General features: G+C 41.1%; 1 protein-coding gene across 1 annotated transcript in view; it reads left to right on the top strand.

Annotated features, from left to right (window-relative positions):
- The window catches only part of WDR62 (WD repeat domain 62), a 74602-nt gene extending 57677 nt beyond the window's left edge, over positions 1-16925 (top strand). Inside the window, exons 26-31 of the mRNA XM_077478909.1 lie at positions 4158-4275; positions 4633-4732; positions 7422-7479; positions 9691-10455; positions 11381-11481; positions 14436-16925. Coding sequence (XP_077335035.1) covers positions 4158-4275; positions 4633-4732; positions 7422-7479; positions 9691-10455; positions 11381-11481; positions 14436-14663 — 1370 coding nt within the window. The 3' untranslated portion in view covers positions 14664-16925. The remainder of the gene's footprint in view (positions 1-4157; positions 4276-4632; positions 4733-7421; positions 7480-9690; positions 10456-11380; positions 11482-14435) is intronic.
- The last annotated feature ends 336 nt before the right edge of the window (positions 16926-17261 follow it).

The following is a 17261-nucleotide window of genomic DNA, read 5'->3' as shown; positions in this document are numbered from 1 at the left end:
CTGGTCCTGTAATCTCGTTCTGTTTCGTGAGATTCCAGTATCAGGGGCCATTCTCCACTGTTCGAAACGTTTGTAGATCACTTCACTCCTCCAAAGGAGACGCGATCTACTCTGCTTTAAAAACTGGTACTCTGAGGAGAACAATCTCCTCTGAATGGAGCAGTGACATTTTTCACTGCTTCATAAACTGACACCCAAATGGGGGGAAAAGTTTTATAAAACTTCAGTCTTCCTTCCCCCTTTTTTTATTTATTTTTTTATATTGTGTATTGTATCCGGCTGGAAAAATTTCCTATCCCTTCTTTCCCTAGTGACTCTTCCACTCTACATTAAGAAAATCAAATCTTTTGATAAAACATCACAGGACATGGGGTACTTCATGTTCATGACTACTTAGGTTTTCTGACACCTTCAAGTGAATGGATACTGACAATAAAAAAGAAAAGAAAAAAAAAGTGGGATGCCCTGCTCAGTAAAACAAAAATCCTAGTTCCAAATAAACCATTCCGGACAACTGCACACCCCATGGAAATTCAGATGAATGATTTTCGAGCACATCATGGATCTGGTGGACAGAATACTGGGAGGGACTGGGGAAGAGCCGGCTGTCATGGTGCACGTTGGCACCAATGACAATATCCGAGGCAGTGTCCTAAAGAAGGATTTTAGGGACTTGGGTGCTAAATTGAGGAAAAGGACCTCCAATGTAGTATTCTCAGGAATACTACCGGTACATTGGGCCACACCAGAAAGGCAGAGGGGGGTTAGGGGAGTAAACAAGTGGCTGAGGAGCTGGTGTAGTAAGGAGGTGTTTGGGTTCCTGGAGGACTGGGCCAGCTTCTTGGTCGGTCAGTACTATAGAAGGGACCTAAATGAGGAGGGTGCAGATGTGCTGGGAGTAAAGATGGTCAAAAAGTTATAGGGGTTGTTAAACTAGGCGACGGGGGGAGTCCAGAGGTAGAGATAGTCAGTCAGTCAGTCAGTCAGTCAGTCAGTCAGTCAGTGTGGAACATAGTCCAGAGGGTAGTATTGGGAGCTTTAGTGGTAGGTTGACTAAAGCACATAAACCCAAGGTAAGTATAGTAACAAGTCCTAGTTGCAATCTCAGAAAAAAAACAATAAGAAGATAGTATGCGACCGGTCTAAACCATGTTCACCAATGCCAGGAGCCTGGCGGACAAGATGGATGAACTAGAGATTCTGTTGTACGAGGAGGATTTAGATTTTCTGGGAATTTGAGACTTGGTTCAACAGCTCTCATGATTGGCTGGCAACCATTCAAGGTTATACCCTTTATCGCAGGGATAGAGAGGCTAAAACAAGGGGAGGGGTATGTCTATATATCAAGAATAATTTACAAGTGAATGTGAGAGATTGCATCACTAAGGGAGCTAGGGAGGAGATGGAATCCTTATGGGTAGAGCTCCAAAGGGATGAAGCTAAGTGGGAAAATACTGGGAGTATGCTATATACCCCCTAACCTGAGGGTGGAAGAGGAAACAGACCTCCTATCACAATTTAGATGAGCCGCAAGGATGGGAAGTGTTATAATGGGGGGTTTAAATTATTCAGACATAGACTGGGCGGAGGGGACCACGTATATTAGTCTAAGGCCCGCCAGTTCCTAAATGTCTTGCAGGACAATTTCATGGGTCAGATGGTAGACGCACCAACTAGAAATAAAGCTTTAATAGATCTACTGATTACCAACAATACAGACCTGATCACAGATGTGGAAATACGGGGCAATTTAGGAAACAGCGATCACAGGTCAATTGGCTTCAGTATAAATTGCACAAATGGGGAAACGTAAGAAGAGAAATACAAAGACACTGAATTTCAAAAGAGCCAAAACTATGAACCTTGCTAGAAGATCTAAATTGGGATAAAATCTTGGGAACAAAGAACATGGAGAAATGGGTTTGCTTTAAGGGCATTCGTGAGGACAGACCATATTGGCACCATAAAGAATGAGGAAGAACATCCGGTTACAAAGACTAGGAAGATGGCTAGGGTATTACATTTATTCTTCTCAGCCTTCACAAGGGAATCAGAGGGGAGGGTGGGGGCTTCAGTAACTTAGAATTAGACTTGGGAAACTTAACATTAATAAATCACCAGAACTGGATGGCTTGCAGTCAAGTAATTGCCAAACCATTGTTCTTAATTTTTACTGACAGTCTGACTAGAATGGTACCAGCGGATTGGCGAAAAGCCAATGTAGCACCAATACTTAAAAAGGGCCAAAATACATCCCTGGGAATTAAACCAGTTAGCCTAACATCAATAGTATGCAAGCTCTTAGGCTGGATTCACACCTATGCATTTTTAGTGCTTTTTGCATTTTGCAGATTTGCACTACAGTCCATTTTACCATGGTTTCCTATGGAACTCCTCCTGTAGTGCAAATCTGCAAAATGCAAAAAGCACTAAACATGCATAGGTGTGAATCCAGCCTTAGAGGGGATGATGAGGGAGTATATACAAGATTTTAGTAATGAAACCGGTATCATTAGCAGTAATCAGCATGGATTCATGAAGAATCGTTATTGCTAAACCAATCTATTAACCTTCTATGAGGAGGTGAGCTACCATCTAGATAAAGGAAGGCCCTTAGACGTGATTTATCTGCATTTTGCAAAAGCATTTGACACTGTTCCCCATAAACGTTTACTGTACAAAATGAGGTCCGTTGGCATGGCCCATAGGGCGAGTACATGGATTGAAAACTGCCTACAAGGGCTTGTTCAGAGGGTGGTGATAAATGGGGGATACTCAGAATTTTCAGGGGTGGATAGTGTGGTCCCACAGGGTTCTGTGCTAGGACCAATCCTATTTAATTTGTTTATAAATGACCTGGAGGATGGGGTAAACAGTTTCAATCTCTATTTGTGGACAATGCTAAGCAGGGCAATAACTTCTCCGCAGGATGTGGAAACCTTGCCAGAAGATCTGAACAAATTAATGGGGTGGGCAACTACATGGCAAATTATGTTTAATGTAGAAAATTTTAAAATGATGCATTTGGGTGGACAAAATATGAATGCAATTTATACACTTGGGGGGAGAATCTCTGGGGGAATCTAGGATGGGAAAGGACCTGGGGGTCCTAGTAGATGATAGGCTCAGCAATGGCATGCAATGCCAAGCTGCTACTAACAAAGCAAACAAAATATTGTCATGCATTAAAAAGGGATTAACTCCAGGTATAAAGTGATAATTCTCCTACTCTACAAGGCGTGTCTACAAGGTCTGGTCCGGCTGCAACTGGAGTATTCTGTCCAGCTCTGGGCACCAGTACTTGGGAAGGATGTACTGGAAATGGAGCGAGTACAAAGAAGGGCAACAAAGCTAATAATAAACACTTGAGGGGGGATATGATTACAATTTATAAATACCATACTGGGGACCCCACAATAGGCATACAACTTTTTTGCGTAAGGGAGTTTAACAAGACACGTGGCCACTCATTAAAATTGGAAGAAAAGAGGTTTAACCTTAAACTACGTAGAGGGGTCGTTACTGTAAGAGCAGCAAGCATGTGGAATTCCCTTCCACAGGCGGTGGTTCAAGCGGGGGGCATTGATGGTTTAAAAAAACCTATTAGATAAGCACCTGAACGACCACAACATACAGGGATATACAACAACTCAGGTTTTACTTGAGAAATACAAGTATAATTCTACCACTTTATAAATTTATGGTTCGGCCACATCTTAAGTATGTCGTCCAGTTCACCAGTCCTCAAGAAGGATACTATAGATTGAAAGAGTCCAGAGAAGGGCAACAAAGCCAATAAGAGGGCTGGAGGATCTCTGTTACGAGGAAAGACTACAGTCATTAAATCCTTCAATTTTTTACGACCCTATGAACGTGTCTATTAGTTAAAATGAGGTTATGACCTCTCTATAAAAATTGCAGTAAGTTCCCTTGCACTGTGAGAGCAACTTGCATGCAGTCCTAAATCTGACATTTAGAAAGATCATTTTTTATTTTTTTTACTCCTTCCCTTCCTCTCCCTCCCTGTGTTCATTCCTTTCCTTCCCTTCCTCTCCTCCTTCCCTTTTTTTTTTTCCCCCTTGCCTCTTCACTCTTCTCTCTATACAGCTTACTAACAATTTTGATGATCAAATATAGCTTTGCTTCTATTTTTACAGAAAAATTTGATAACTGTCTGAAGGATCTGATGCCCAATGAGGAGGACAGTGATCTGTTTCTAAACCATCGGCTTAGTTTCTCTGCCAAATTTCTGTCTCGAAGCCACAGGAACGACGGGTAAAGAATCGCATCTCTGCTTATACTTATTGTCAGTGATTTTTGTTGGCTGTACTGAGCTTTTGGGTTGGGGCACATAATCCCAGCGTCAACTACTGAAGGAGCATGTCTATATTCTCTCAATCCTTGTAGGCCTGAATTCAAAAAAATGTTTGGCATCTTCTAATGAGCATTGAGAAATGTTCATTGAGCCTTATATAACGACTTTTCCAGTGCCTTGTGCCTCATAGCTGTAGTGAGTAGTGAGAGACCATCTAAAGCAATTTTTATGTTACATTTTTTTATTTTTTGTTTAGGAATATATAACTGGGTTATGTCATGTATATAATCGTATATATTTATGCTTTTTCTTTTTAGACTAGAAAATGTGCCTCCACCCCAAATAACGCAGGTGGTGATAGATCCAGAGGCAAATGAGGAATTGACCAGACCACATCTTACCAGGAAACTATCTGATGTAAGAATAAATAATACTGCAAGCTCTGTACACCCTAAAATGGCACAAGATGTGTCCAATTTACTAAATAAACAAACGTGTTTTCTAGGGATGCACCGAATGGGTTTTTTGGTGCCGATACCGAAAATGAAAAATACACTAGGCCAAAAAACCGATACCGAAACAGCACTGATACCGAAAATGACTGTTTGTTTTTTTTTTTTTTTTATATTTTTATACAGGAGATGGTCAGAGACTGGGGACATGGTACAGGAGGTGGTCAGAGACTGGCGACATGGTACGGGAGGGGGTCAGAGACTGGCGACATGGTACGGGAGGGGGTCAGAGACTGGCGACATGGTACGGGAGGGGGTCAGAGACTGGCGACATGAGAGATAAGTGTGTTGTCCCCTGTGCAGCCAGTGATGCAGCGAAGAGAGAGGAGAACCGCCTCCGCCGTCTGGTTCAATAGAGTGCCGGGAACATCACAGCTTTAATTTTAATCCCTTGTCCAGGGAGCTGTGATAGACAGATCACCCGCCCCATTTTCGGCTCAATTATCGGTCGTTTTTTCCTTACGGCAAATTGGCAAAAGGGGCATTTTCGGCCGATATGTATCGGCGTCCGAAATTTTCGGTGCATCCCTAGTGTTTTTACTTTTGTACTTGCAATGCCAAACGTGCATGTCTGAGAAACATATGCAGTACATCTCCAATTCATGTACACTTCCTGCGGTTTTTATTTCTCATTAAAAACTCTACATAAAAATACCTGTTGATCCTGCCAGAAATTCAGTGAGGTTCTAAATTCTTGTAGTGTGTCCGTACTATGTTGAAACCCCCGGCAATGCTGTCAGCCCTGGAAATAACACAAGAGTGCAGCAGCCGAGTGCATTATCCCAATAACCATTTAGTTGTAAAAATAAGCTTGTATCTACTTACCAACGATAAAACGGACCAAGATCATCAAAGTAACTGTTGTTCTGTCTCCTCCATGATCTCCTAGGCCTGGGAGGACATTGCCTAGATTTAATTTATGAATTTATAGAATATTGCTCTCCTCCCCTGGTTTTTTGGCTCTGAGGAAGCGAGTACTACCCTTGAAATGTGTTTTCCAGTTGGATCCAAATGTCCTCCCAAACCTAGGGGCATGCAGAGTGGACAGAACAACTGTCTTTGAGCTTTATCTGTTTTTATTGTTTGTAAGTAGATGCCAAAAAATGGATCTGTAGGAAGATCTGATGTTGGACCACCACACTCATACGCATGAATAAAATAATTTAAAAACCATGTGAGATTACAAATATATACCCTAATATACTAACCTTCACAATCCTCATTATTCATCTAAAGTGCAAATTGCAAAAGCATTATAAAGTGCATAACGTGCAAATCATACATAATCCTACGTAAATGAGATATCTATATCTCACTCCAGTGTCCATTATTCTCTTCTAAAGTGAGGTCAAAATAAGTCTTAAACAGTTATGTGAACATCCATTGATCACATTTCTTCCAGTGCAATTTGCTATTTATTGGTGCAATTTAAAGTAATGAAGTTGTGATTTTCACCACCATTTCAAATATGCTCCCACCTCAAAGAATGAACCCGCTGTAAGCTAGGTCTAATATCTCCTTCTCCTTAGCCAGGGGCTGCCTTGAATTCTGCTCCATTTTTAGGTGCTTCTTGTGGATCTCCTCTTTCTGGTACTCTGAGATGGTCACATATGGAGTGTGTGTATGGCCCTTTTAATAAATCATGTATACGTCCTGCAGTGGAGTCCGATGGCAAAGGGAATCCTCATCGTGCAGTATGCTTATAACAAGTTTTATTAAAAGAATTACACTTACAAGAAAAAGCAAGGTCTAAACCTGTTTTAAAAAAAAAAACCCAGCAAGGCCACAGCTCCCACGTCATTTTCAGTTTTGGCAATCACCCGGCTCCGTCCAACACGTGTCGTCATGCCCAGGTTTTTTGTATTGTTGGCTTTGCCAGACGTCCCTGCTAAACTGCAGAATGCCTTTACCCTTAGGCCAGCAATAGACTGTTCAAAATCTTGACCAGCTCAGCAGGAACCAGCTGAGATTCCAAACGGTTAATGGTCAGGCTGAATGTAGTAAATTGATTGATTAACTTGGGTACAACCATCCTGCTGGATTATCTGATTCTCGCTAGCAGCTGCTATCGCAGTCTTCTCTTTGCGGGGACGGCTTCTCCTGCCGGGAGAAGACAATTGCTCGGCAGTAAGGATTCCCCTTTCAGAAAATAAATTTGCAGTGTATAGCCAGCCTTGGGTTAAAATGAGGGGATTGGAGAGGTAAATAGGCTGATAACAACATTGTTTGGGATTTTATTTTACTGTTTGTCAGCACATTACTGGAAATTAGATCAACCGCATTTTTTCTGTATGTGCTGCCTTTTTAAAGAGACAAAACAAGGGTAAATGTGGATGTATTGGAAAGATGTATTAAGTTTGTGTTTGTTTTATATTCTGCCTATATATACACTTTGCCACCCTTGCTACAGGCAGATCAGCAACACTGCACCAAAAGTTACTGGCATCGGTTTGCATGTGCATAATGATGAAAAATAGGGTGTGAAACTTTTGAACTTTTCTCTTGCCCTTATTGTAATCCTTTATTTTGGAATAATTCATGCAAGTGGTTTGTCTTTACAAAGATTCCATATATGCATCTTTTTTCTTACCTAGAAAGCTTTGGAAAAAACGACTGTTGGAACGGAAAGGAGAAAATCTTCCACCAGTGCTGGTGAGTGTTCATATTCATAATCAAGATATACACTAATATTAATATGATCATGAGTAAGTGCTAAACTAGCACGAAATGCAATGACTTTTCTATGCATCCTTGTGCTCTTCTTTGCTTGTATGTGTTTTTTTTTTTTTGTTTCAAACAAGCTTTATTGAAAAGGTATACATGGTATTTGTTACATACTAGAACGGTTAACGCCCATTCAGTAAACCGAGTGAGTGCGGTAAATCGAAGCTCATTAGAAGGAGCTCATTTAGGCAATCAAAGAATACAAAAGACTAAACCCAATCTGCAACACAAGTAGTATAGTAATGTTTTTATAACAATACCTAAGCGATAGGCAAGTGTGAAACGCAGAATAGGGTGTTGACCAATGTTTTAAGGTGATAACCTGTAGAGAGAGAGAGGGGGGAGAATATGAATGCAGCCGTCCAAAGTTTCTTCATGTGTCCTGGGTTTCAGCTGACAAGCTGGGCACTGTACCCAATGGACTGAGGCTAGCGTAGAAAATCCTATGTCAGACCAACCTGAAGTAGTGTCCATCTGTCTGTGTATTATTATGATAGTGGTAGGTACTTTTACTGACCTCTTGAGTGAAGTATGTAAAGGGGGCACTATAGAGATAATAGAAGCATGTGTCCATAATCCTGCATACTATACTGACTAAACCACAAAAATTAAAATTAGTGTGAGTTGTCTGAGTGAAGTCAGTGAAGCATAATGGAGTACTGGTGACCAGTTCTACAATAGCAAGATGTTTGGTATGAAAACCTGTGTATTCCAGACCTTATTTAATTGGGTCTTCAGGAAGTTGATAGAGGGCACTGGATTCCTCGAAGCTGTTCTTATTGGCATCCAATGGGGTAGTACTCATTTGGGCATGCTGTTTGGTGACTGGACTGAGGGATTCTTCATGGACAGAATAAATCTCAAATTAAAGCAGCACATCGGAATACTAAAATCTAGTTTGATTTAGAGTAAAATCAGACGAAAGTTGCATACACACTGACATGTTTGAGAACCTTAGATCTTCATCAGAGTTTGAAAAATGCCAGCATTTGTCTGAACTTAAAAGCAAAATGTAGTAAATCTTTGGACTGATGTGTTGTATAGACACATGCGCCTCATCAGCATGACCGCTTTACTGCAGTCCGATTTGTAAATTCTGACACTTTGCTGCTTTCCTGATACTGTATTTCTTGCTTCACTAAAGGGTGCATAAGCCATTATGGGGGAACTACAGCGTGTGCCTTGGATAGAAGTAGCGGTCCTTTGTATTTGGGCTCCACTGGGACACGATAGTCAGTCTAAAGACCAACCTGGGTTCTTTTTTCTTGCAATTCAACTAGGGATGCACCGATACCTGTTCTTTAAGACCAAGTATGAGTACCGATACTTGGGTATCGGCAAGTACTTGAACAAGTTGCCATTACCATACAATGTGGTGCGATTTGAGCTCATACAAAATGAATGAGCTCAAATGGTACTGCGAGGAATCTCATTGGGTGCAAATCCTGTCTGAATCATATGCTGTTTCCCACACCGCTCCTGTGTGAACTCAGGTTATACAGTGCTGATATGGCGATGGAAGTCTTTTCCTTCTCTGTCTTTGGTTGTTTCTATAATTTTTAGATCCTGTATTGGTTCCAGAGAAGCGGCTCGGGAGTCGCAAAAAGAGAATGTCAGGTGTCTTGAAAATCAAGTGTATATGCTTAAGAGCCAAAACAAGGCTTCGAGGAGCTGAAGGCACTGCGTTCACACAGGAGTGGTGTGGAAAACCACATGTGATTCGGTCATGAATCGCCCCGCATTCCTGTTTAAATCACGTGCGATTTGAGCCCATTAATTTAGTATGGGCTCAAATTGCACTGCACCACAGGTATTGGTGCATTTGCACAAGTACATGCAAATGCTTAAGCCCCGTACACACTATCAGATTGTCTGCTGAGTTTTTCCTTCAGATTTACCAAAACCATGTGTAGTAGAAGGGCCTGCCTGATTGCATACACATTGAAACTCCTAAGGTTTGTCCTCCATATTATATGGTTTTTGTCTGCTGAGTTTTTCCTTCAGATTTACCATCTGATAGTGTGTACGGGGCTTTAGTATCAGCACCGGTATAGGTTCATCTCTAAATACAACACTGTTAATTTCAACACCACCTTCTCTTCTTTTTTTTTTTTTTTTTTTTTTTATTGATGTATGCAGATATCGCTATATTGGTCCCAAATTTACCGAAGGTACAAGTCGCTGATAAATCTGCCTCTCGATCATCATTCCCTGGCTGCTGGCCAAATAAGAGCAATTCAATAAAGTCCAACAAAGGGCGATCTTACATGGAGGCCACGGCTAGCTCAAAGGCAAAAATATTCAGAAGTGCATCAATGGGAGAAGGCATTAATACAGGGGAAGAACAAAAAAGCCCGTCAAATTTATTCCGGCCGCTTTCCACTACTGACTTACCTTCAGAAAACAGTACGTTTAAAGCCTCAGAGGAAAACCTCAACAAATCGCCTTCTTCCTCTGCACCCTGTGGACAGGTTGCTTCAGGACAGCAAGAAGCCAAGACTAAATCTACCACCAGCTCTTACTCAAAATCGGACAAACTTTTGATGCCACCTCCAGCAGCTCATGTGGTTATCCCACGTTTAAAGAAAAAAGCCAAGTCTATAAATAATCTGTCAAAGACTTCTCGAAAAGAGGAACTTAATAGCGCTGTGGTCAAGTCGAAAGCATCAGATTCTCAGAAGTGTGGAATCCCCTCTGACCTTCCAGATAGGAGAAGCTCAACATCTTTAACCTGCAGGTCACAAGAGGTCTATAATGGGCCCAGAAGAGCTTCTATAGCTGAGTGTACAGTTCGTACAGCTCTAAGTGTCTCTCCCACCAGAAACGGCAGTGAAAGAGCTCTTTCACCAAGCAGGCGTCTGTCCACTTCACCAACACCTTGTTCCAATGAAGTAGAAAAGCCTAGTAAGTTAAATGCCTTTTTAATTTACACTTGTGTAGCTAGGTGCAGATAAACACTGAAAAGTGAACTTAATTTGCTGGGGGGGGGGGGATTAAATATTTTGTCCAGCAAAAGCTATGACTAAAATGCTGCTTTATCTCTAATACTCAGTGGGGGGTGGGGGGAATTTACTAAAATTGGTGCAGCTGTGCATAGTAACCAAACCACTTCTAACTTCAGCTATTTCAATTAAGTTTTGACAATACATCCTAGAAGCTGATTGGTTACTCTGCACAGCTGAACCAGATTCTGTGTGCATCGGGTTTAGTAAATTTTCCCCACCATCTCTCCAGCGATGTCCCATGCTCTGTCCTGCTACCACTAGTCGTTTTATTTTATTTTTTATTTATTTTTTTGGGTTGAATGACACTGAACACCATGAAGCCTATTTCCTTAGCCCAGGACGTCATGGACACCCCCCTAGGGGGTGCTTCATCATACCACCTTGGTTTTGCAGTACCTTGAGCTGGGCTTTAAAGGGGGACTTTTTTTTTTTTTGCCAGTGTCAGATGCTGGCAATCCTTTTTATGATTTTTAAATCTAACTCAAATGCAAATTTCGCACCATAATTTAACTCTGTCTTGCAGTTGCAAATTAGACACTTAAAATGCTCTCAATACTGTAAACAAAGTGTTATCTTGTATACACCTGGCTAATAGAAAATTTTCTATACGTTATATTATATAGCATAGATTGCTAATTCCATACGGTCTGTATAATGTCTTGATTTATGTTTTCCTAGTGTAATGACATGGACTTAATAAATCCCATTCTGTTTAGGTCAGGCTTCTATTTTGTGCAGCAGTTACAGTATGTGTGCAACGCTTGTATCCAATTAATGAAGTATGCTATTTTAGTATTGATTTTGACTCTTTCTGGTATTTTTAGATGGTTCCTCCCTGGGTATGAAGGTTCTCATGGGACAGTGTGAGACGATGATTGAGGAATTGCACAGCACTTTTCAGAAGACGCTGAAGACTTATAAAGAGGTGAATATGTTCACGTGGGATTTTTCAACAGGATGATATTAAGTGGAGATTCCACCTTTGGGTGGAGCTCCGCTTTTGTTTGTCTCTGGGGGGGAGCAGATACCTGTGGAGTTGTGCAGGTACCCGCTTCCTCTTCCGGGTAAGTTTGTCACACAACGATGCTGCGATCTGTGACATTTCTGGCCCCTCTTCTTTTTTTTTTTTTTTTTTTTTTTTTTTTTTTTCTCTCTCCTTCTATAGAGTAAGGTTATAACCCCTGTTGTTTTTTTATTCTTGGCATGTGTGTTTCATTGAGGAGATTTTTCTTCACTTCCTGCCACATAGACGAACAAGAAGTGAGTTGAAATCTCTCCAGAGTGAGGAAATTGTCACCAGGTCCCCATTGGAAAATTTCCACTCTTACTATTCTGGGGACAACTTATTTTTTTATTTTTTCACTTTCTGTGTTAATGCGAAGTATGACAAATAGGTTTTTGTAACCCTGATGGGGATATTCACACTCTAACAGGTGTTCTAATCTCTCTCTACTCTATTGAAAACTAAAAAAAAAATGTCTTTAGTTCTACTTTAACCTGTTTTGGCCCCCAAATCATTGTGCCTAGCAATTCAATAGAATTAAGCAGGTCTGTAATTGCCTCCCATGATGGGCTTTAGACTTCTCTGGTCTCAGGTGTGAACTCCTCAATCCAGAAACCTCTCAAACTTTCTTCTGCATGAGTCTTGTAACTGTTAGTAGCCTCCTTCAAGGATTTTTCCCGTGCCCAACCTCACTCCAGACATCTGCAACCTAAGACTGTCACCAGGGGACAAATCAGTCCTATCTCTGCACCAAGGACCAAGTTATCCTTGGCTTGGTGACTTAGGAATCCAGCTTTGGAGATGGAAGTCCTTTCTTCTAATCTTTTGGAAGATTGTTATAACAGGCACCAGCCTTTTGTAGATGTAGGGGACTTATTTACCAGGAAAGGATATTCCTCCAATGACAATCTTAGAACGTTGGGCAACTTGGCTGTTCTGTCAGCATTGGACTAACGTATTGGAGGGCTAACTGATCCAGATTCAGTCAGAAAATGCCACAGCCGTGGTGTACGTAAATTATTAGGAAGGAACCAGGCGGCTTGCCTTGGGCAGAACGTCACATTGCAGGCTTGACAGCCATCTGCCTTCCAGGCTTTGCCACTTTTGTTCTGGGTTGAATGACAGCCAGTGTACTTTAACCCACTTCCTGGAAGCCCAGGCTGTTATGGGCACACCCCCTGGGGTGCATCATAACAGTCTTGGCTCACAGTACTTCCAGATCGAGGTACACTTAGTCCAGTCCTAGTAGAAGAAAAACCTGTGATTGTTTATTTCACTGGCCTATCACTTTTTCCAACGATAGTTAAATTTGTATAAGAACTTTACAATATAAATTAAAGGAATTATCTGAATCCTAACCTATTGTTCATGCGGGCATGGTGGGCCTTTAGATGCTTATCCCTGTTACATCTTGGGGGACGCTCTCCAATGTCGGCACACAGTTGCCCACTGTATGTACATCAGCTCACCAGAACTACTCTTGATGAAGCTTTACCGCAAAATGCATTGCATTCACATCCGGAATAATGTTATAACTTCAATGTATTCTATTTGTTTATAAAGTAACGTTCTCATACATATTTATCTATGAACTATCATTGGATGTGATATGGTGTCTGATAAAGGATATGCAGGTTTTGAGACTGCAACACTTTGTATATATCTATTTTTATTATTTATACATGTATTGTGAGTGTGATCCATTCCTGAGATGTGCACCTTTTTAGAATTTTTTTTTTTTGGAAGTTTGTTTTTGCCTTTTTTATCTACTTTATGGGGATGTGGTGTAGGTGCAGTCAAACTTCTTTAACATGATTCAACTATAGGTTATTAACCACTTGCCGACCGACGCCAGCACATATACGTCAGAATTGCATGGCACAGTAACGTACCAGTATGTTACTTTGAATTTCCCGCCGTGCGCGCGTGCACCTGACGCAAGCTCTGTGACCGTGCCCGTGGGACCCGTGGACTTGATCGCTGCTGGGATACCAGCAATCATGTCATGGAACTGAAGAAACTGGCATGTCCCCATTCTGCCTAGTGACAGGACACTGATCGTCTGCTCCCTGTCATTGGGATCAGTGTCGTGTCACTGCTAGCCCATCCCCCAGACAGTTAGAATCACTGCCCAGGATACACTTAACCCCCTCCTTGCCCCCTAGTGGTTAACCCCTTCACTGCCAGTGACATTTTTACTGTAATCGATGCAATTTTATAGCATTAATTGCTGTATTAATGCCAATGGTCCCAAAAATGTGTCAAAATTGTCTGTAATAATGTCGCAGTCACAATAAAAATCACTGATCACCGCCATTACTAGTAAAAAAAAAAAAAAATTATTTATTAAAAATGCCATAAAACTATCCCCTATTTTGTAGACGCTATAACGTTTGCGCAAACCAATCAAGAAACACTTTATTGCGGATTTTTTAAAATGAAGGAATTTTTTTTATATATATATATTTTGTTCAAAATTGTCGCTCTTTTTCTGTTTATAGTGCAAAAAATAAAAACCGCAGAGGTTATCAAATGCCACCAAAAGAAAGCTCTATTTTTGTGGGGGGAAAAAAAAGGACGTCAATTTTGTTTGGGAGCAACATCTCACGACCACGCAATTGTCAGTTACAGCGACGCAGTGCTGAATTGCAAAAGGTACTCTGGTCAAGAAGGTGGTAAATCCTTCCGGGGCTGAAGTGGTTAACTTTAGACTCAACACTGATTTATTAATGGTTAATTAGTATATTAGTAAAGTACTAACTAGCATAATTATTATAAAAATGAAGTTCCATATATAAAATATAATTTTAGAAAGTTCCAATAAAGCAAATCCATCCATAATGTGTTAATCTCTTAATTTTTTTTTTCTCTTGGAGATTGAAAACTACAATGGATCTCATGAAGAAAAAACACATCTTAGATCAATATTCTTGGATGCCTTCACCCATATTCAAAGCGAGATGGAGATGTTGGGAATAAGCCAGAGAATGGCACCCAATGGCAAACTAAATGCCACAACCAGTGCCTCTCTTCACTTGCTGGAACATTATTCAGAACTGATGCTGCAGATCATGAAGGAGAAGATTAACAGCACTGCACTGTGACACCTTTTCGGAAAGCCTGGGCCTCCTATGACCATACTACGATCCTGTTAGGCCCTTTACGAATACAAATACGGTAGAGTGAAAAGCCCGTTTACCACAGCTGAGAGTTTTGGTGGATATCAGTTTTGGACCTTCTGCCTTATTTTACCATCCCTTGGATTCTAGTGTAATGATTGACTTTCCAGCTCTGCCCATCTGCTTATGGCAGTTTCTGGGGGTCACTTTGTTGGTCATTCATTTGTAACTATGTACCCTGGTGAGTGAAAAAGGGCTGGATGAGAATCCACATTGTTTCAACCCTTCAGCATCAACACACTATTGAAAGTTTTGTGTACTAGCTCCTTACTGACTTTGCACATTTGTTATGTATTTATATGTTTTCTGTTTCACTCATTTATCATACAACTAACATGACTGCTTTCCAGAGCTGTCCACTAAGGCCTAATTTTTTCTTTTTTTAATAGCTTATCCAGTATTTGGTGGTTGCTTTTATTGTTAAAGCATTATATATTCTGTATTAAGTTATTTGAAATTTTATTTGACAAAAGGAAAAACACAAAAAAATTCTTTTTTTGTCCCCAGTGGTATGGCTGGATTAGATTTTTATTTTTTCTAATACACTATAGCCAGCCTCTCAAAACCAGCTCTTGGGCAACCATCTGCTACCTACAAATGTAAGGCCCCTTTCACACTGGGGCACTTTGCAGGCGCTACAGCGCTAAAAATAGCGCCTGCAAAGCGCCCTGAAACAGCCGCTGCGGTAGGAGTAGTGTATTTGCCGCTCCTAAAGCGCCCCTTCCCATAGAAAACAATGGGGCAGCGCTGCAAACCTGCATGCAAAGCGCCACTGCAGTGGTGCTTTGCGGGCAGTTTTAACCCTTTTTCGGCCACTAGCGGGGGTTAAAACTGCCGTTAGCGGCCGAATAGCATCGCTAAAACGACAGTAAAGCACCGCTTTACCGCCAGTGCCCGTAACGTCCCAGTGTGAAAGTAGCCTTAAGGTTACAAAGCTCTCACCCTTGACACTCCAGCTAAAGTGTCTGGCTCAGAAGAAAAAAGTAAAAAGGGGAAAATATTTTATAATTCATATGTCTGGTCTACCCAGGTATAATTATTATTTTTATAAATTAATATTCTTATTAAGATTTGCAGGATATACATACAACATTACTCTGCATGTCGTGGTAACCAAATACCGGTCCAGCAAAAAAAAAAAAAAAAAGAAAAGTCTATAATACAAATACCAAGAACAACAAAAATAGCCTTGGCTGCCCATGACTCTGTTGACCCTCTGCCACCTATGATTGGATGTCATCTTTGCTTTCTGGCAGGAATAGCTCAGGTTGGTTTGGACTTGTGTCTGAACCTGTCTGAGTTTATCCCTAATTAGGTCTTCATTTTATCTTTTGAAGGCCTGCAGTTTTGAAGTTAAGCTGCCAATGCATGGCTATGGACGAATCTCCCACTGGGCTTATTGTATTCTGATAGCCTGCACTGGCAGAGATGAGGATACAATAGGAGCTACCAAATGGTGACGGCAAGTAAGTTGGGTGCTGTCACTGTTTGACAGAGTGTCATCCACCCAGTTCCTTCAATTTTTTGATTGAGACTATTGAACGGTAGGGTGCTGAGAGGTTATATGTTGATCACATTTTTGAGTGATATCTGATGAATCGACTGAAAAGGTGGCCATACATTGCTCAAATTTCGGTCTTTAAATTAAATAAAACCACTTGAACCACAATGCCGTTGCTTGATGATAACTTCACCTTGTATTTCTGTATGCTAAATAGTAAGTTCTATCTTTTTTTTTTAATTGCATTTCAAATATCCTTTTTATAACATTGTCCTGTCTATATTATGTTTCTGAAAAGCCAGTCTAAGGGCCGGTTCACACAGCGAGGCGCGGCGAGGCGTCTCCGACTTGCCTCGCCGCGACCTGCGGGGACCTCAGCGGCGACTTGCAGAGGGCTTCTGTATAGAAGTCAATGCAAGTCGCCCCCGAAGTCGCCCAGAAGTAGTACAGGAACCTTTTTTCTGAGTCGGAGCGACTCGAGTCGCTCCTCTCAGAACGGTTCCATTGTACAGAACGGGGGCGACTTGCGGGAGCGAGGCGAGGCGAGCCGTGTCGCCTCGCATCGCCTCGCTGTGTGAACCGGCCCTAAAAGTGTTAATGTTGTAAAGTGCTGTCATTTTGTCTTGGGTGTATTTTTAGTTTTTTGTCTTTTTGTAGCGATATTAAAATCACAATTCAAAGTTGAATCTTTCCTCTATACCAATGTTTTGCATAGGATGCAACAGTATCATTCATGACCCAATGTTTAAACAAAGCTCTTCTCTGGTAAAGATAAATGAACATTATTGGTGAATGGAAGGTAAAGAAGCAGTTTTTGTTTTTATGAATGATGCATGTTTTGGAGATATGCATTGTACCTGCAGGTAAGCCTGTATGTAAGCTAATCTGTAGGTACAAGCTAAGATATTGACTACTACCACTTTAACAACAATCTTCCTATAAGAGTATATGTTTGTTAACCACTTGTCTACCGGTGACGCTATAAACGATGACTAAGGGGTCGGGTTGAAGTGCTGGGTCAG

This window comes from Lithobates pipiens, unplaced genomic scaffold, assembly GCF_037356315.1.
Source record: "Lithobates pipiens isolate NorthernLeopardFrog02 unplaced genomic scaffold, aLitPip1_a1.2 Scaffold_1, whole genome shotgun sequence".
Classification (NCBI taxonomy): Eukaryota; Metazoa; Chordata; class Amphibia; order Anura; family Ranidae; genus Lithobates; species Lithobates pipiens.
Note: the sequence above shows the minus strand (reverse complement) of the source record. Positions and strands in the feature narration are given on the sequence as shown.